Here is a 19,828-nt window from a genome sequence, read left to right on the forward strand (position 1 = left end):
GATGTCTTCATCCTTTAAACATCCTTGGCTCTAATGGAGAAAAGGTCGTTATTGTGTGTGTCTGTCTTCTATATCATATTTATTTTTAGGTGTCCTCGAGCAACAGTGTCACCATGCTACAGTGTCCCATGCAAGAATGGTGGTGTATGCCATGACCTTTGGTCTGATTATTTTTGTGAGTGTAAAAGCTCTTTCACTGGAAGAAACTGTGACAAAGGTAAAAAAAATAATAATAATACTACATGTGTTATGTTGAGTTTCTGTTTTATAATTAAGAGTAGAAGATTATGTAGTTATTTTTGTAACCTTTTCACAGAAATGTCAGAGGAGCTTGTTTTGAGATTTAATGGGAGTGACTACATTGATTATGTTATTAAGGAGAAATTTAAGAGAGACTACCTGATGAAGGAGATTTTGGATGAAAGAGTGGGAAACACTAAAGACCGAACAGCAATTAGCATCAGGTTCAAGACCAAACATGACGGGGTGCTGATGTTCATTGATGGACAGAGAGGATAAATTATGCTGAAGGTAGGCCTGAAATATATTTAGATACTTATTCATCATGTATTGCATAAAGTGTAAACCTGTTTTTTTTTCTTCTGATTCAGATAAAAGACAGAAAGCCTGCATACACATTTAAAGACACACTGTCAGGACACCTGTCAGACTTCACTGTGGACCCTCCTGTGGCTGATGGGGTCTGGCATCTCCTCTCCTTGTTCAGTGACGGGCAGAACACTTTCTTCTCCGTGGATGGTAAACCAGTTTTGAACATCACCGGCCAAAGTTTGGATCTCACTCCAGTTAGTGTAGAAAAGATCGTTCTCGGTGCTGCTCCAACGAGAGAAACAGTCCAGTCAGGTAAAGGTGTACAGTTTATTTGAATTTATTTTTAAAATGCTGAGGTTTTTAATAATTAAACAAAGGTCAGAACATGTATATCACATACAATACGGTCTTGTCATGCTCCGGATGAGAGTTTTACACAGAAACATACCAACTGTTTAATCAGACTGGCTTTTCTTTGCTGTTTAAACTGATCATATAAAAACATGGGTAAAGTTGCATGGAAGGAGTAAAGTGGGAGTAAAACTGTTTTTGTTTGTTGGTGACAGGATTCAGTGGATGTGTGCAGTATTTCAATGTGACAGGTTACTCTCTGTCTGTCAGCGGACACAGCGTAATGGTGGATGTCAGGCCAAGCTCGACTCTTTCCCAATCCAGCTGCAGCTCTCCAGATGTTTGCCTCCCCTCGCCTTGCTCTGAGGAGGACGTTGCCGAGAGGACTTGTCTTTCAAACTGTCAAAACCAGTGGAAGTGTGGACTTGATGTGCAGAACAAGTTCTGCATCTGTTTACACAATGTCTCTGACCATTTTTGTGATCTGTGCATCGTCACGAAGGACGGCCACGATCAATGCTCTGAAATGCAAGGCAACATGCCACTGTGGCTCATCGCTCTGGTTCTTCCTCTAATCTTCATTCTGGTGATTGCAGCAAGTTGTGTTGTACTTTACAGAGTAAGACATTCTGATGCAAGATGTCAGAGTGAGAGTTTGCCAGTGAAAACAGAGCAAGGGGCAGACAACATTGCGTTTTCCCTTGATGACAACGCAGAAGCTGTGTCACCAGAAAAGGGGAATGGACCTGACCGCATGAGTGCCAATCAAGCAAAGTCAAGTATAGAGATTTACTGTGATAACGGTCTGTCAAGTGTTCAGCCACTGCCAAAAAGTGAGCTTGAGTACTATGAAATCAGCAGCATCTGCAGTGCATTTCATTCGGACAGCGCCTCACTGAAACTCAGCTGGCAGAAGCATTTATACAGCTCAAAATGTGTGAAAGCTGATCCGAAACAGTGGGGAGATTTGAGGATGCTGTTTGCAGGATTTAAGAAAGAAAGCTCTAGTGATGAAAAAAGCCCCTCAAAGCATCAAAATGTTACTTTGATAAATGAACAGTTGCTGAATAAGCTTGACTTAAAGAAGTCCCAACAGACACGCTCGTGCTACATGAGGAGATTTGGACAACCAGAATTTCTGGAGCCAATGCAAAGTCTCACTTTTGAAGAAATTAGCAAACTAAACGCTCCGATGGAAAAAATATTACATCAATATTCTGTGAAGTCTGGACCCCCAGAGCCAACCACAGTGATGGATGGTTCATGTGAGAGTGAAACACACAGCACATTTACCTGTTCTGATCACATACCTGACCATTCATTAGGGCAACGAGAGACCCTACCTTTCAACCCATTCTTAAAACAACCACATCTATCAGCTGATAATGAGAGTATATTTGAGGAGTGGAAAAATATTTTAAATATGCACCTACCTTTTAGCAGCTATGCTCCTGTATTTGAAGATATCGCATGCCTACCCATTGAATCCAGTCACAGCTATGACATGCAAAGTGACATAGAGGAAATTATTTGATTTTCATATCATCCATTCAGGCGAAGTAAAAGTTTCAGGTGGTCTGTCTCCTGCAAATTATTGAAATAATTCGATATCATGAAATATTGTTAAACAGTCTGATCAATAACATAACATAAATTAATTACAGGATTTTATATGTAACTGACCAGTTAACGAACCTCTTTTTACATTTACTTCATTGTTTTTTTGCTGGTTGTCAGGTCAAAGCTAATTGTGTATCTACAGAGCAGCCTGAGATTGTGTCTGATGATTACCTTTATATGAACATATATAGAAAGATAACATTTAATCTGAATGGACAATGAAATTGTTTATATGCTACAAATTATTCTCAATATCCTGACCTGTCTCTTGAATGTTTTTGAACCCTTATTTTTTTCAGTACTACAGCATCCATGATGCTGTTTTTCATACATGTTCATTACAGTAGGGCACTAGTTTACTTTTGTGTGTATATGTTTAAAGTTTTTATTAGAGAGAGACTTCATTCTTTATTGAAATGTGAAAGAAATATTAATGCATCCAGGAGTATGTAAAAGAGACTACTGTAAGAGTTTCCTGTTCAGTCTATACAGCCATCTAAATATTCAGGATATTCAAATAAATAAGAGGCTCCTGCACATACCTTCAAAATAGCATGCGTATTTTAATGGTCTAAAATGAAGGGGTAAAATATAACAAAAGATATCACCTGATAATACCTATAGGCTTTAGCAAGGAAACACTGGTTATTTTTCAGAGAGAATTTTTTCTCAGAGTGAAATTTGAAATCCTGTGTGATGTAAAGATTGTAATTTTAGATTAATAAAATATATTTGTTTTCAGTAACATGCTTACAAGGCAGCTGAACAACTCACTCAGTAATTATTTTGATTATTCATCATCTACGGTAACATTAAAGGTGTGGCTCACACGCTTCTCTCCATCAAACATACTCAGATACTCTAATTCAAAGCTTCAATGAGCGGTGCATGTTCATGCTTTCTTCCACAAAAACATATTTCCACTGTACCTTTGTACAGGCTGTGTGTTAGATACCAATTATTTTTTATTGTAAAATGACATCTAGTGGTCATGAGATATAGTATCAGTTGTTCCAGAGACACTATTATTAATATTATTTAATATAGGATGTCAAGACTGAACTGTGATCAGAAGACTTTTTAGATGTTTTACTGTATTTATTTTGTAAAGATTTTCTATTTGACACACACACACACACACACACACACACACACACACACACACACGCATATATATATATATACTTTTTATTATTTTTTTTTACTGGAGTGATTTTTAAAGAGAATAGGGGGAGGAGGGCTCTATTATTTTCTCTATATTTTTAAACTGTATAACTAAAACCTGAGTAATATGTGCAAAAAGCATGTAACACAATAGGATATAAGACTTTGGGTTTTTAATAACAAAAAAGCTACATGTGTTGAGAAAATCTCAAATGCAGATACATGAACAGATTTTAATGAATTGTACTATAATTGTTATAATAAGTAGAAAGCTTTTCTCTGTTTGTGTACAGGTTATTTTTTGCATTTAGGTGCAGGCAATAACAATTTCAGATTTAAAAAGGTGCATAATAGATTCAGACTGCAAAAAAAATTCATACAATCACACACATTTAAAAATGTTTTCTATGAATAAATAAACAAAATAAAACTACAAACCTTAAAATGTAGTTGGACAATCTAATACATGCAAATTTACATCCATAATTTATCAACTTTTCATCCTTTTAAAATTGTTTATTACCTGTTGTTAGTCTTCTTAATAAAATAAAATAGAAGTTTTCAGTCTTGCAATAGTACAATATTTAGTACAATATTAGCATTAATTTTCATTTGCAGTGAGTTTTGATTGCAATGCTTACTTTTCTGTTTTTAAATCTCTGCATCAAAGCGTTCTTAATGTCTTTGGTCTTGAAACAGTAGATCATTGGATTAACAACAGGAGGTGTGAGGCTGTACATCATTGTAATAATAACCCGAGCAAGAAGACTGAAATTAAACCCCAAAGTGTTCGAGAGATATACAAAACATCTTGGCACATAGTAAAGGCAGGTAATAAAGATCTGAGGAGCACAAGTGGACAGCACTTTGTGATGCCTCTCAGTGTGAGACATAGTAAGAACAGCTATGATGACAAAAAAATAAGATAATATTATGACTGTTAAAGGAACCAGGAGAGTGACCATTGCATTAGCAAGTGCAACACTGTTCACATATGCCACATCATCGCCACATGCCAGCCGAGTTATTGATATATGATCACAGTAACACTGCATGATAATATTTTGGTCACAGTAAGGCAAAGTCAAGGCATGGAACAAAGTTCCCAAAAAACGAATGAATGTTAAAACCCAGCACATGGTACAAGCAACAGACACTGCTTTGTTTGTAAATATAACTGGATATTTGAATGGAAACCCTATGGCAACAAAGCGATCCAAAGCCATCATCAGCAAAATGAAAGAATGAGTAGCTCCCAAAGAATGAACAAAATACATCTGTGTAAAGCAAGCTCCAAATGAAGATATCATGTCTTTCCACCAGTATCTGGCTATGATTTTTGGAAGAGTTACCATGCCGAAGCACATGTCTGTCATTGCAAGGTTAAAAAAGATCACATATATTGGTTTGTGCAGAGTCCGCTCACAAATGATTACAGCTATAGTGAAACCATTTCCAATCACAATAGCGAGAAAAACCAGAAGAAGAAGCACAGACACGGGACCATAATATTCAGGAGGAAGTCCAGGAAATCCAATGATAATAAAATCCTTTATATTGGTAATATTGGTGTATTTCATAGTCATGTATACACAAAAACAACATTAAACAAAAACTAAAATTAAATAAACAATACTTTAGTCTTAACAAAAACGACACAAACTTTGAGCACAGTTGGATATTCAATTGGAATAATGATTCATTATCTCTGCTCTTATCACCTCTAACTCTGACAGAACATGTCTTTCAGCAGCAGTCTTTTTATATTGTAAAGGTTTCCAGTAGTCTGGTCTAATGAGAATGATGCAGTGAAGAAAACTCAGAGGAAACAACTCCCTTGTGCACTCAGACTTTTGAAGTGTCTCATTACTTATACTGTCTTATACATACAACAGTCTATACAGTTTGAGGTTTCTGGGTAATACTAAGGAAATGATTAATTTCATATGGATCTCAAAAAATGTACCTCAAACAATTTACCTCCTGTAGGCCCATCACCCACAGGAAGTCTTGTATCCCTGGCAATTGAGTCTGGGTGATGGAAAGGAGGGTCCTAGTCGAACCTCGGATCCAAAGGAAACAATGCAGTTTTTGTCCTGAGGGTGTGCTCCAACTATTGGGAGACCACACTCCTCAGCCCTCCCCAACTCCCACTCCCCTGGTGCTGAAAAGGAGGATCTGTCTGTTAGTCGAACCTCAGATTCAAGAAGAACAATGCAGTTTTTGTCCTGGTCGTGGAACGCTGGACCAGCTCTTTATCCCCTCACGGATATTCGAGTGTGTGTGGGAGTTTGCCCATCCAGTCTACATGTGTTTTGTGGACTTGGAGAAAGCATTCGACCACATCCTTTGGGGTATACTCTGGGCAGTATGGGGTGTCTGGTCTATTGTTGGGGGTCATTTGGTCTCTGTACAACCATGGCGAGAGCTTAATCTGTATTGCTAGCATGAAGTCAGACTCATTTTATGTGGGTTTTGGACTTCGCCAGGGCTGCCCTTTTCACCGATTCAGTTCATAATTTTTATTCACAGAATTTCTTGGCATAGCCAAGTGGTGTAAGGCTTCCGCTCTCTGCTTTTTGTGCATTATCCTGTTGGCTTCATCAGGTGGTAGCCTCCAGCTCACACTGGAAGGGTTCACAGCCAAGTGTGAAGGGGCTGGCATGAGAATTAGCACCTCTAAGTCTGAGGTCATGGTCCTCAGCCGCAAAAGGGTGGAGTGCTCACTCCAGCTCAGGGACAAGTTGCTGCCCCAGGTGTAGGAGTTTAAGTATCTCAGGGTCTTGTTCACAAGTGACGGGAGAAGTGAGCGGGAGATTGAGAGATGGATTGGGCCTGCATTTGCAGTGATGTGGATGCTACACCAGTCCATTGTGAAGACAAAGCTGAGTGTGAGAGCGAAGTTGTTGATTTACCAGTTTATCTATGTCCCTACTCTGACCCATTGTCACAAACTTTGGGTAGTGATCAAAAGAATGAGATTGCTGATACAAACAGCAGAAATGAGCTTTTGCTGAACAGTGGCTGGACTAGCCCCTAGAGATAGGGGTGAGCAGTGTAGTCATTCTGGAGCAGCTGCTGCTCAACATTGAAAGGAACTAATTGAGGTGGTTCGGGCAACTGACAAGGATGCCTCCTGGGTGCCTCTTAGATGAGAGTTTCCAGCCATGTCCTACTGGGAGGAGGCCCTGGTGCAAACTGGAGAGATTATATCTCTTGGCTGGCCTGGGAACTCCTCAGTGTCCCCCCAGATGAACTGGAAGAGGATGCTGGACAGACCTGGCACACCTAAATGTATAATGAGGGTGCACTTAGAATGCCTCGCAGAGGCCCCAGTCCACAAGATCTTCAACTCCCACCTCCAGCAGAACTTCAACAGCAGGCCTCCAAAGATAAGTCTGGACTTCTCTCCTTAGGCTGCTGCCCCCTCAACACAACCCCAGATAAGTGGAAGAAAATGAATGGATGGATGGAATTTCATTAAAGTATTACAATAGATATTATTACTCTTACAAGTCATGCCATTGCAAACTTACACATTTATAATATAAAAAGACAGTTTCATTTGCATTGCCCTAAAAGAATACATTACAGAAAAAAGATGGATATGAAAAATGATCAGTTTCTTTAAAGCGTGATTTTGAAACATATATTTGCTTATTCTTTGGCTATTTGTTACAAATCTCAAGGCATCTGCACTAAACAGCATACCATGTGCCTGTAGTCTACCCTTTACTCTGAATAATTTTTTTCTGTGTTAAAGATTTTGGGAATTACTGTACTAGTGAGTTACTTTTTTCCTTTATTACTAAATATTCTTGGAATTCTTGCCTGAAGAAGCCAAGGAAGCTATTTTGGAATCTCTTTCTTTGTGTTTCACCTAAGCTGCCCAGCAAACGCACCATGTCCAATCCACCCAGGGGCCATTCCAGCTCTCTGCCAGTGACAACCAGTGTCCCTAAAGAAAAAAAATATTTAGATGATATTGGACTATCGGGCTTGATTAGCCTGTGGGACTCCGGAGGCAGCTGACAGGTATCGGCAGGCCAAGCGGAATGCAGCTCGGCCAGTGGCTGAAGCAAAAACTTGGGTGTGGGAGGAGTTCGGTGAGGCCATGGAAAAAGACTTTCGGACGGCATCGAAGCGATTCTGGCAAACCGTCAGGCGACTCAGGAGGAGAAAGCAGTGCTCCACTCACAGGGTTTATAGTGTGGGTGGGGTGCTGCTGAGTTCAACTGAGGCTATAGTCGGGCGGTGGAAGGAATACTTCGAGGACCTCCTGAATCCCACTGACACGCCTTCTGTAGTGGAAGCAGAGTCTGGGGACGAGGGAGATGACTTGAACATCACTGGTGGTGAGGTCACTGAGGCAGTTAAACAACTCCTTGGTGGCAGGGCCCTCTCCGGCTCAGGAACAAGTTCTTGCCCCAAGTGGAGGAGTTCAAGTATCTCGGGGTCTTGTTCACGAGTTATGGGAGAAAGGAGCGGGAGATCGACAGACAGATCGGGGCTGCTTCTGCAGTGATGCGGACGCTGCACCGGTCTGTCGTGGTGAAGAGGGAGCTTAGTGTAAAAGCGAAGCTCTCGATTTACCGGTCGATCTACGTTCCTACCCTCACCTATGGTCACGAGCTTTGGGTAGTGACTGAAAGAATAAGATCGCAAATACAAGCGGCAGAAATGAGTTTCCTTCCAAGGGTGGCTGGCCTCTCCCTTAGAGATAAGGTGAGGAGTGCGGCCATCCGGGAGGGGCTCAGAGTAGAGCCGCTGCTCCTCCACAGTGAAAGGAGCCAGTTGAGGTGGCTCGGGCATCTGATTAGGATGCCTCCTGGCATGTCCCACCAGGAGGAGGCCCCGTGGTAGACCCAGGACACGCTGGAGAGATTATATCTCTCAGCTGGCCTGGGAATGCCTTGGGGTCCCTCCGGAAGAGCTGAAGGAGGTGGCTGGGGAGGGGGAAGCCTGGGATTCTCTGCTTAGGCTCCTGCCCCCGCGACCCGGCCCCGGATAAGCGGAAGAGGATGGATGTACCTTTGGCTGAGCTCTCCAGCGTTGGCAGGTTGGGCAGTTGAGTTGATGGTGTCGGATGGCTTGTCGTCCCCGCAAGATCCAATATTGTCGCCGCAATTCAGCATAGACTCGTTCTGTGCCTGGGTGCAGCAAGCGTTCATCCATGTCTTTGATCAGAAGTTTCACTGCAGGATGCTTTGGATCCAGCACAATGGGGTGGACCTCTCCGATGCTTGGGTTCTGTAGTCTCCGTAACCTTCCCCCTACACGTATGAGACCGGTTTCAGCGTCCCATTCTGGGGCGAGGGTGAGCAGACGACTGTGATTTGTCACAGATTTCTGTGCTTTAAGGGCAGCAACTTCTTCTGGGAAGCTATGAACTTGACACCCTCTCAGCAGCAAGATTTCGGCATCCCTGTTGCTGAAGAGCTGACTGTGTTCTGGGCTTGTGGCCGCCCCGTGACCTTGTCGTGTGGCCTCTATTAGTTCCTTCCATGAGTTGTACTGCGTTGCCTCAGGAATGACATCATCGGTGTCCACTGCTGTATAGCAGCAAAAGGTGATACTTTTCAGTTCTGACGAACTTGCTGTCATAGTGTGCTCGGGCTTTTTCGGCCAATGTTCGGGGCTTCGTTTGAGGAGTGGGGGCCCTTGGCTCCAGCGACCAGGTCTTGCTAGGTCTAACAATGACATTCCCCTCGTTATGTCATCAGCCGGGTTGTTTGGACTGTCGATGTACCGCCAAGCTTGTCGGTCAGTCAGTTCTTGTATCTCTGATACACGTGTCCCGACAAACACTTTATATCGACAGGAATCTGATTGGAGCCACTCCAAAACTGTGGTGGAGTCAGACCACAGAACTGTTCGTCGGATAGGGAGTGTCATCTCGGTCTCTAGGAGTTTGGCAAGTTGAGCCCCAGCTAGTGCCGCGCAGAGTTCTAAGCGGGGTATAGACTGTTGTCTTTTGGGAGCTACTCTTGACCTAGCCATCACGAAGGAGGTGTAGATGGCGTCTCTTGTATGGACTGTCAGGTAGGCCACTGCTCCATAGGCTCGCTCCGAAGCATCGCAGAAGATGTGAAGATCAAACTTGACATCTTGACCTTCCACAGGGTTTGGTGAATAACAACGAGGAATAGATACCTTGTTAAGGTGTTTCAGTTCACTCTCCCAGGCTTCCCAGGATTCTCGGAGGGCAGGCGGTAAATCTGGATCATCCCAGCCTCTTTGCTTGGACCAGAACTGCTGGATTAGCACCTTGGCGCGGGTTGTGAATGGTACCATGAATCCTAAAGGGTCATACTGGCTAGCCAGTACTTGGTAGGCTGTCCTCATGGTCAGTGTGGAGTGTTCAATAATTCGATACCGATAGCCTAGGGTATCGGCTGCACAGTTCCATCGCAGGCCTAAGGTGGGTTCAAGTGGATCAGTACAGCTCTGGCTCAGCCACTGGTCTGTGGCTAAAGATCTTGTATCAGTGGGAAGATGAGCTATCACTGATGGTTGATTACTGGCCCACTGCCTGAGATCGAACCCTCCCTCCGCCAGTAGAGTGCGCAGCTGGTCAACTCTTTCTTTGGCTGCAGATCCGGTTGGAAAACTTTCAAGGCAGTTATCGACATAGAAGCTCCGCAGAACAGACTGTAGCACTTCCGGATGGCTTTCTTCATAGTTGCGAGCATGGTGCTGCAGTGCAAAGATGGCACAGCATGGGCTGCTTGTTGTGCCAAATGTCAACACCTGCCATTCATACACATCTGGTGTGTTCTCACAGTGCATGTTTCTCCAGATGAACGGCAGGAGTGGTCTGTCCTCGGGTAGAAGGCGGATTTGATGAAACATCGCACGGATGTCACCACTTACTGCTACTTGGTGTTGCCTGAATCGGATGAGGACACCCACCAGCGATGGACCTAGCATTGGCCCAGGTAGGAGTTGCTCATTCAGGGAGACATCTTGATGCCGAAAAGAGCAATCAAAAACCAGACGTGGTTTGTTGTTGTGACATACAAGATGGTGAGGGAGATACCAGGCTTCTGCTGACTGCTCCGCTTCACTGGGCTGAAGTTTCTTAACATAGCCCGTCTTTATGAGTTTGTCTATCTCAACTGAGTAGATTGCTGCTCTTTCGGGTTCTCTCTTGAGCCGTTTCTCTGCGTTCCTCAGGTGGGCCATGACTGAGTGGATCGAGCTGTTAAGCTTGGGTGCTCCTGGTTTTCTAAGGAGGGGGGTTGCATACCGGTGGACTCCTTCAACTTCCAGGCGCACTGTTTTTGTTTCTAGGAGGTTGATAGCATCTTGGTCCTCACGAGAGCGCACAACCAGTTTGTCATTTCGGAAAGGCAAAACGTCGAGTTGCCATAATCTTTCAACATTCCAGAACAGTTGCTCGTCTGGATTAGCAACTGAGGTGAAAAGGCACTGCTGCGCCGAGGGCTGCCCTGGTAAACACCTTTCTGCACCTTGTAGGGCCCATCCGAGGGCTGTGTGGATGGCTATGGGACGCCATTAAATCCTCTGCGGGTTGGCTTAGTGGCGGTAATGAGATGCGCATGGTCTGAGCCGAGCAACACCAGTGGCCGTGCTTTGTCGAATGATGTTAGCGGTATTCCTTGCAAGTGGGAGTGTCGTCTTTGCAACATCTGCACGGGGTAGGTCTGCTCCACCAGATCTAGACCTGCTGCTGTAAATGCTCCCTGTATCTTGTACCGCTTCCATGGGTTTTCTTTGGGGGAGATCTCGAAGTTAACCTTTGACCCTTGCAGGTGCGTGACGTCCGTCCGTACAGTGCGTAGGGCAAGAGTCTCAGACTCCCCGTTCAGCTGGAGCTGTTGAACTGCTAGCGGCAAGATCATTGTCCGTTGTGCTCCATCATCTAAGACAGCAAAGGTCTCTAGTGAATTGGAATTGTTGTGCAACAAGACCGGAACCACCTTCAGGAGTACTTTACTGGACGCTATACTCGGTGTCAAGTATACGCGACTCTCTAAGGCTCTTGACTCTTGGTTGTTGGAACGGCGCTGGGCAACATTGTGGAGCACTTGGAGGTGGATGTCACCGCAATCGCTGCAGGGTTTCTTGAGGGTGCAGCACTCAGGTGTATGGTTACGCGCACATTTCCAGCAGCGCTTGGTCTCTGTTAGCCATCTGTCCAGTTTTACAGCTGATTGCTCTTTGATGCTGGGACAGCGACTGATGTAATGCTCTTTACTGTCACAGAAGATGCAATGTACTTTAAACATCTTCCCTTTGCCAGGTGGCATGAAGGTGCTTAGTTGACTGGGTTCTGTACCATGGTAGACTGCTACACTCCGACCTTTGCCCCTAAATGGGATTTGCTCCTTCCCACTACTAGCAGGTTTCTCTGATTGATAGCGTTGTGCTAATCTGTTTGACATGCGTTGTTGTTGAGCTTTACTTTGTAGCCAGCTATTCAGGTCTTGCAGGTTGTAAGGGTTGAGGCTTGTGGTGTTAAGCTTCCCATGTAACTGGAGGTATTCAATGAACCCATCCCTGTGATATTTGGGCAGCTTACTGAGTAAGCGGTCAACATGGGAGCAGCAGTTGAGTTCCATTCCCCGAGGTCCCTCTAAGGAAAGCAGCATGCTCACTAAGAGATGGACTCTGAGAGCGAAGTTCTGGAAGGTGTGTGCATCTCCAGACTTTACATCAGGGATTGTCAGAATAGCTGCTATTTCGCTCTGTGCTAGCTGGTGTGGCTGGCCGTACTGAAGTTGTAATGCTTGCATGGTTGCTGTGTATGGGAATGGCTCATGCCGACATGCCTGGCCAATCATCTGTGCTTCAGGAAGTTTTAGGTGTTCGAGCAGCACATGGTATTTGTATTTCTCAGTCAGTTCAGAATGGGGTTCGAGTAGGTTGTCTAAAGCTAACTTTAGGTTAGCAAACTCCCTTTCACTATCTGCCGTGAAGTCTGGGATTTTAGGTTTAGGCACACCATATATGGAGCGAGGCTGCGGACCAAAGTTGTATGGATTCATAGTTTGGCCTGTAGGAATCTGCGACTGAGCAGCTGGAAAGCTGTTACTCACCGCTGGGAAAGGTGGCAGAGCCTGGTGTGGAACTGTTGGTGGTTGCACAGGAGCGTAGTGGTGCGAACTGTAGGTTGAGAGATCCTGAGGTAAGGTGTAGTTTGAGCCCATTTGTGATCCATGATAATCCGTTGTGGGCTTATAGGGCACACCTGTGGTCGTCAATAGCTGCTGTACCTGGGGCTGGTGCCTGGAGATAAACACCTCTCCACCGGAATACGGGCCTGTCACTTGGGACGGTGAGGGAACTGTTGTTATAGGATGCTGGTGAGTTGGAGTTGGTGTCACCATACCGGATGAGATGTCTGAATAGGGGGAGTTGGAATGTCTTATGGGTTCCGGACATACCGGTGTGAATGCAGAGTTAGCCCTTTCACTGCCAGCTGCAAAGGTGTGGTCTCTCGGCCCCACCTCTCCTTCCAATGTTGGAATCACACTCGTTGGTGTATGTCTTTCAGTGCGAGGCTCTCTATCGCATACCTGCTTCTCTGTGGATGGGGAGCAGTTTGTAGAGTCGACACAGGTAGGGGGGCAAAGTGGTGCCTGTGTTTGTGTGTGAGTGGGTGTGGTATCTTTCACATGGTGACACTCTTCATTCTCCTCTTCTTCCTGCAGGAATAATGTAATATGCTCTAACAGTTCTTGACGATGACGTTGTCTGCATTCATATTGGCGCAGTTTGTTGGTGACTTGAGCTATTTCTGCTCTTTCTTCCTCCTCACTCCTAGATATAGAGTCAATGAGTTGTTTGAGTGACACTGTGCTCAGTGGGTCACCTGTACTTGACCTGCGTGAGGTTACTTTGGTGCCTAGAAGAAACGCGGCATCTGCCTGTCCGCTGTTCACAATGGCTGCTGCTCCTCTCTGCTCCTCGTACCCTCCTTCATTGGGGTGGGAGGAAAAGGCAGGCTTATGTGGATTGTAGGCAAGGATGTATTCTTCTAGGTGCTTGGGCGTGCGGTGCTGTCTCACATGTCGCGCCATCACATCTGTGTGAGGGAGGGATGCTGAATGTTCCTCTGATGACATATTCTACAGCAGTCAATTATCCGGCTCGAAGGACCTTTGTTGAGGATTCGACCTCTGTTGCTGGGTACCAGATTAACTGACCACTGCAGGGCTCCGGTCAGAGAGCACAGACTCATCAAAGGGATTTAAACATTTAATGACGAACTGAAGCAGCCTTGATACATGGCAGTTTCTGTAGATACATAACATAAAGAAAGATGCACCGTCATATGAGCAGGCAATCATCTGCATACACCCATTCAACATATAGACTGAAAGCTAGCAGTCACACAATAATGCTAATTAGCGTAATGCTAATTAGCGTAATGCTAACGCTCGATTATGCTAACTCGCGATTATGCTAACTCGCGATTATGCTAACGCTACAAATCGGACATTCTATAGAGCTCAACAACACACTTGGAGCGATCTAACAGGATCTAACATTGTCAGAAGTGATAACCAACTTAACATATCATCATGCTTTCTCATAAACACAACTTACATCATCAGTGACTGCGGTACTGCTGCTAGTATGACAAGCGAAGCTGAACACACACTGGAAACAGGAAATGAACTAGGCACTTTCAAAATAAACGGGTGTTTCAGAATAAAGGTCTAACTGTATGAACGTCTCTACTTGAAGAATTCTTAACAGTGGCCAATGAAGAGGTCTGTTTAATCTCTATTGGCAAAGCGTTCCAGAGTTTTGGAGCTGGAGTTGGTGATGGTGGAAGTGACAGGACTCCTCTGGAGGTTTGGCTGAGGGCTGGTGATGGCAAAAGAGGCAGAGTACCTTCAGAGGCTAACTCTCTGGCTCTGCAACACGGGACCATCTGGCTCATGCTCAGGCTGTCATGGTCCTGGGCCGGTAGCCCAGTGTTTTGGTTTCTATTTGTGAAGTTCTGTTCTATTTCTAGTTTTGGTTATAGTTTAGTATTTGAATCTTAGTTTCTTTGTTTTCTGTTTTGGTTTTTCATGTTCTGGTTTTCCCTATACTCCCGTGTGTGTGTAACTCATGACCCTCTTGTATTTAGGTTCCCTTTGGTTTAGTTCTGTGTTTCTTAGTGTCTCTCCTTTGTCCCAGGTCTGGTTTAGTTGGTCATGTTCTCACTCCCTTTGTCAGTCTATTAAGTCAGCATGTTTTTGGTTAGGTCAGTTCCTGTTTTATTTTGACAGTCTTGTGTTCCTTGTGCTTTGTGTTTAGTTTTGCTTCCCCTTTGTCATTAGTCTCATTTGGTTCACCTGTCATCCCCTGTTGTTTCCACTTGCCCTAATTCCCTTGTGTGTATTTAAGCCCTGAGTCTTCCTTTGTTCATTGTTGCGTCGTTGTCATTGTTTTCCCCCAGTGTTCCCTTCCTAGCTGTGTGTTTTGGTTTTTGGTTTCTCCCAGGCTTCTAGTTTGTTCCTGCCCTGGTGGAGATTTAGAGTTTTGTATTTTTTGTATTTTTGAAATAAAGTCGTTTTTAGTTTACATCTGCGTCAGTCCTGCACTTGGGTCCTTTCCCTCCGCACACAGCCCCTCATCGTGACAGAACGACGCAACCCCTATGGACCCAGCGGACTACAGTTTTTTCGAGCCCGACGTGTGTGAGCCATGGCTCGCTTGTGAAGACGAGTCACGGTTCGTCGGCACGCGCCTCGCCCTGGGAGGGCCCGGCTGGAGGAGGAAGCCTCGCCGTCGCCGCTCCCCACCTCCGTCACGAGCTCATGCTTTGTTTCGGCAGCTGCCTGCTGCAACAGCTGCCTATACTCTGCCCGTCATGACGGAGATTAGAGAAGACGGGTATTTCTCCTCTCCACCTCAGTGGAATACGCCGCCTTCGTCATCGGCACCAGCCTGCTCTTCACCCGCTGCGTTCCTGGCACATCAGTGGGAGGAAGAGCCTGCCGCTGCTGCGCTTCCTGTTCATACAGGCAGGAGGAAGCGTGGCTCTCCGCAGCAAAAACCACCATCATCTACTGCCCCTGTTAGTGAAACCACCGGACAATTTGTGAGTGCCACACATACGGATCTCTCTGATAATCACACCTCATCCGGGATTATTTACACACCAGAGGAATTTCAACAGGAATTCACTGACTCTGTATCGGCACTCTGTGCACAATGGTTCGAGCTGCCCGATGAAGGGGCTCGGGAAGCAGTGAAGCATATTGTTCACAGACTGGTGTCCGCCCACCCAAGGTTTTTGGATTTCCTACCGGCATTAATAAAGGACTTCATTGTGGAAATAATCCTCCCTGGTTTCTCACCCTCTTCTGTTTCAGCTCCCTTAGCTCCTGCTCCCTTAGCTTTAGTTTCAGCTCCAGTCCCTCAGGTTCTTGTAGCTCCAGCTCCCCCTGTCCACCCAGCTCTCTCAGCTCCCTCTGCTCACTCGGCTCCCTTAGCTCCCTCTGCTCGCCCTGCTCCCTTAGCTCCAGCTCCCTCTGCTCGCCCTGCTCCCTTAGCTCCAGCTCCCTCTGCACCCGTACCTGTTCCGCGGGTGGGGGCAGCCACGGACGGGCTGACCTCTGCACCCGTACCTGTTCCGCGGGTGGGGGCAGCCACGGACGGGCTGACCTCTGCACCCGTACCTGTTCCGCGGGTGGGGGCAGCCACGGACGGGCTGACCTCTGTACCCGTACCTGCTCCGCGGGTGGGGGCAGCCACGGACGGGCTGACCTCTGCACCCGTTCCTGTTCCGCGGGTGGGGGCAGCTAGGTCCAAGCCATCGCATCAGTTTTCAGCGTTAGCTGCAGCAGCAGGGTCTCAGTCAGCCTCTGTGGCTCTCCCTCTATCCCAGTCAGCTGTAGCTCCAGCCTCCCCTCTATCCCAGTCAGCTGTAGCTCCAGCCTCCGCTCTATCCCAGTCAGCTGTAGCTCCAGCCTCCGCTCTATCCCAGTCAGCTGTAGCTCCAGCCTCCGCTCTCCCTAGCTCTCAGTCAGCCCCTGTGGCTCTCCCTCGCACTCAGTCAGCTCCTGTGGCTCTGCCTCGCACTCAGTCAGCTCCTGTAGCTCTGCCTTGCACTCAGTCAGCTCCTGTAGCTCTGCCTCGCACTCAGTCAGCCCCTGTAGCTCTGCCTCGCACTCAGTCAGCTCCTGTAGCTCTGCCTCGCACTCAGTCAGCTCCTTTAGTTTTGGTTCCCCCTGCAGCCTCAGTCCCAGTCCCTTTGGTCCCAGCTCCCTCAGCATCAGCTTCAGTTCCTTTAGCGCCCTCAGCTCCACTTCCCTTAGCTTCGGTCCCTTCAGTTTTGGTTCCTTTAGTCCCCTCACTCCCTCCTATCACCTCAGCTCCTTCCCCTTCGGTCCCTTTGGTCACTCCCTTAGCTCCCTCCTCTGCTCCGCCTCAGCCTGCACCACGGGCCTCCGCTCCGCCTCAGCCTGCACTTCATCTGTCTTCACCACCACTATCAGACTCACCCGAACAATCCCCAAAGCAGCCCCAGCCGTCGGAGGAGACGACTGCGCGCCCTGCAAAGCAGCCCCAGCCTGCGCCAGAGCCCGTGCGTCCCGCTCAGTCCGAGCCTCCTGAGAGTCCTGAGGGTCCTGCGCCAGAGCCCGTGCGTCCCGCTCAGTCCGAGCGTCCTGAGAGTCCTGAGGGTCCTGCGCCAGAGCCCGTGCGTCCCGCTCAGTCCGAGCCTCCTGAGAGTCCTCAGGGTCCTGCGCCAGAGCCCGTGCGTCCCGCTCAGTCCGAGCGTCCTGAGAGTCCTGAGGGTCCTGCGCCAGAGCCCGTGCGTCCCGCTCAGTCCGAGCGTCCGGAGGGTTCTGCTCAGCCCGAGCTCCCTGAGCCAGAGGGTCCTGCGCCAGAGCCTGTGCATGCTGCTCAGCCAGAACCCGTGCTGGAGGGTCCCGCTTGGCCTGAGCTCATGCTGGAAAGTCACGCTCTGTCCGAGCCTCCTGTCCTGTCTCGTCGCCGCCGCTGGGATCGCGGCCGGCCTCCTGTCCTGTCTCGTCGCCGCCGCTGGGAGCGCGGCCGGCCTCCTGTCCTGTCTCGTCACCGCCGCTGGGAGCGCGGTCGGCCCCCTGCTCGTCTTCGCCGCCGCTGGGAGCGCGGTCGGCCTCCTGTTCAGCAGCATGGCTCTTTCAAGTTTCCTGGCTCCTTCAAGTTCCCTGGCTCTTCTAGTGTTTCTGAGCCTTTCAAGTGTCTGGAGCCTTTCGAGTCCCTTGAGCCTGCTCGCCTTCATCGTCGTCGCCGCCGCTGGGAGCGTGGTCGGCCTCCAGTCCTGTCTCGTCCTCGTCGCCGCCGCCGCTGGGAGCGCGGTCGGCCTCCTGCTCGCCTTCATCGCCGCCGCCGCTGAGAGCGCGGCCGGCCTCCTGCTCGCCTTCATCTCCGCCGCCGCCTCTAGGAGCGCGGTCGGCCTCCTGCTCGCCTTCATCGCAGCTGCCGCTGGGAGCGCGGTCGGCCTCCAGAATTGTTTTCTTTTGTTTGGACATTTTTCCAGCCTTGTGCTGCTGCCTTCTGTTTCTTTTCTGGTTTGTTTTTTGGACATTGTTGCTCCTTGGGGTTTTGTTTTGTTTTTGTCTCGAGCCCTCCATCCTGGTCCCCCGCCGCCCACCCAGGTCTGGCTTTTGTTTTCGTGTTTTGGGCCGTCTGGAGCCGGCCCTTGAGGGGGGGGGAACTGTCATGGTCCTGGGCCGGTGGCCCAGTGTTTTGGTTTCTATTTGTGAAGTTCTGTTCTATTTCTAGTTTTGGTTATAGTTTAGTATTTGAATCTTAGTTTCTTTGTTTTCTGTTTTGGCTTTTTATGTTCTGGTTTTCCCTATACTCCCGTGTGTGTGTAAGTCATGACCCTCTTGTATTTAGGTTTCCTTTGGTTTAGTTCTGTGTTTCTTAGTGTCTCTCCTTTGTCCCAGGTCTGGTTTAGTTGGTCATGTTCTCACTCCCTTTGTCAGTCTGTTAAGTCAGCATGTTTTTGGTTAGGTCAGTTCCTGTTTTATTGTGACAGTCTTGTGTTCCTTGTGCTTTGTGTTTAGTTTTGCTTCCCCTTTGTCATTAGTCTCATTTGGTTCACCTGTCATCCCCTGTTGTTTCCACTTGCCCTAATTCCTTTGTGTGTATTTAAGCCCTGAGTCTTCCTTTGTTCATTGTTGCGTCGTCATCATTGTTTTCCCCCAGTGTTCCCTTCCTAGCTATGTGTTTTGGTTTTTGGTTTCTCCCAGGCTTCTAGTTTGTTCCTGCCCTGGTGGAGATTTAGAGTTTTGTATTTTTTGTATTTTTGAAATAAAGTCGTTTTTAGTTTACATCTGCGTCAGTCCTGCACTTGGGTCCTTTCCCTCCGCACACAGCCCCTCATCGTGACACAGGCAGCTTGCAACCCACAGGCTCCGGACACTTGGGATCCTCCGGCTCAGCCTCAGACTTAGGTGGCTTTGGAGCCCCATACTTGGGATACTCAGGGCTAGTAGGCTCAGCAGGCTCAGCAACAACAGGCTCAACATAGTCAGGCTCCACCTGATTGGTGCTACACAGGATACTCATGGTTGGGTTGCACCAGGTACACTGAACTCTCTGTAGGCTGGGAAGGCACAGGGACTCATCTGGTTGGGGCTGTGCAGAATAGACCAGCTGGGGTTCAGTCTCTGGGAGGGTCCAGGTAGGTAGTCTAGGAAGCAGCATTCTCTTGGGTAGCCAGCACAGAAAATAGACAGAGCTCAGGAAAAGCAGCAATTTGAGGAGCTGGCAAAAACAACACAGGGGCCTTGGGCAAAGCAGTTTTTGGGTTACCCTGGGCAGAGCAGTCTCTAGGGAAGTCCTGGTGTTGACCATTCTGGGGACAGGGACAGGCTGGGACCTATCCACCTTCACCTTTGGAGCTAGGGCAGGTTTGGGCTTGGTGTTGGTGTTGGCTAACCTAGGTTGAGAACCAGGGGCCTGGTTTTGGATGACCCAGGAGAAGAGACGGAAAGATTCTTGCTGACCCTTGTCCTTGATACAGGAACTGGCATGGACCTGGACAGAGGTGAACTGACCAGAGGGGAACTGTCCTGAACAGCTGCAATGAGGTATGGGCACTGGATTGCTGCAGCTTGGACAAATCTTGGGTGCTGGGCTGCTGCAGCAGTGATGAACATCTTCTCCGAAGACCACACTT

The 19,828-nt window shown here is 47.4% G+C and overlaps 1 protein-coding gene across 1 annotated transcript; it reads right to left on the reverse strand.

Annotated features, from left to right (window-relative positions):
- Window positions 1–4,295: 4,295 nt before the first annotated feature.
- LOC115790998 (olfactory receptor 1500-like) lies at window positions 4,296–5,835 on the reverse strand. Its single transcript, XM_030745056.1, has one exon. It carries the CDS (start codon window positions 5,271–5,273, stop codon window positions 4,296–4,298), a length of 978 nt encoding a protein of 325 aa, XP_030600916.1. The 5' UTR covers window positions 5,274–5,835.
- Between the last annotated feature and the right edge of the window lie 13,993 nt (window positions 5,836–19,828).

The sequence above is a fragment of the Archocentrus centrarchus genome, chromosome 13 (assembly GCF_007364275.1).
Source record: "Archocentrus centrarchus isolate MPI-CPG fArcCen1 chromosome 13, fArcCen1, whole genome shotgun sequence".
Lineage (NCBI taxonomy): Eukaryota > Metazoa > Chordata > Actinopteri > Cichliformes > Cichlidae > Archocentrus > Archocentrus centrarchus.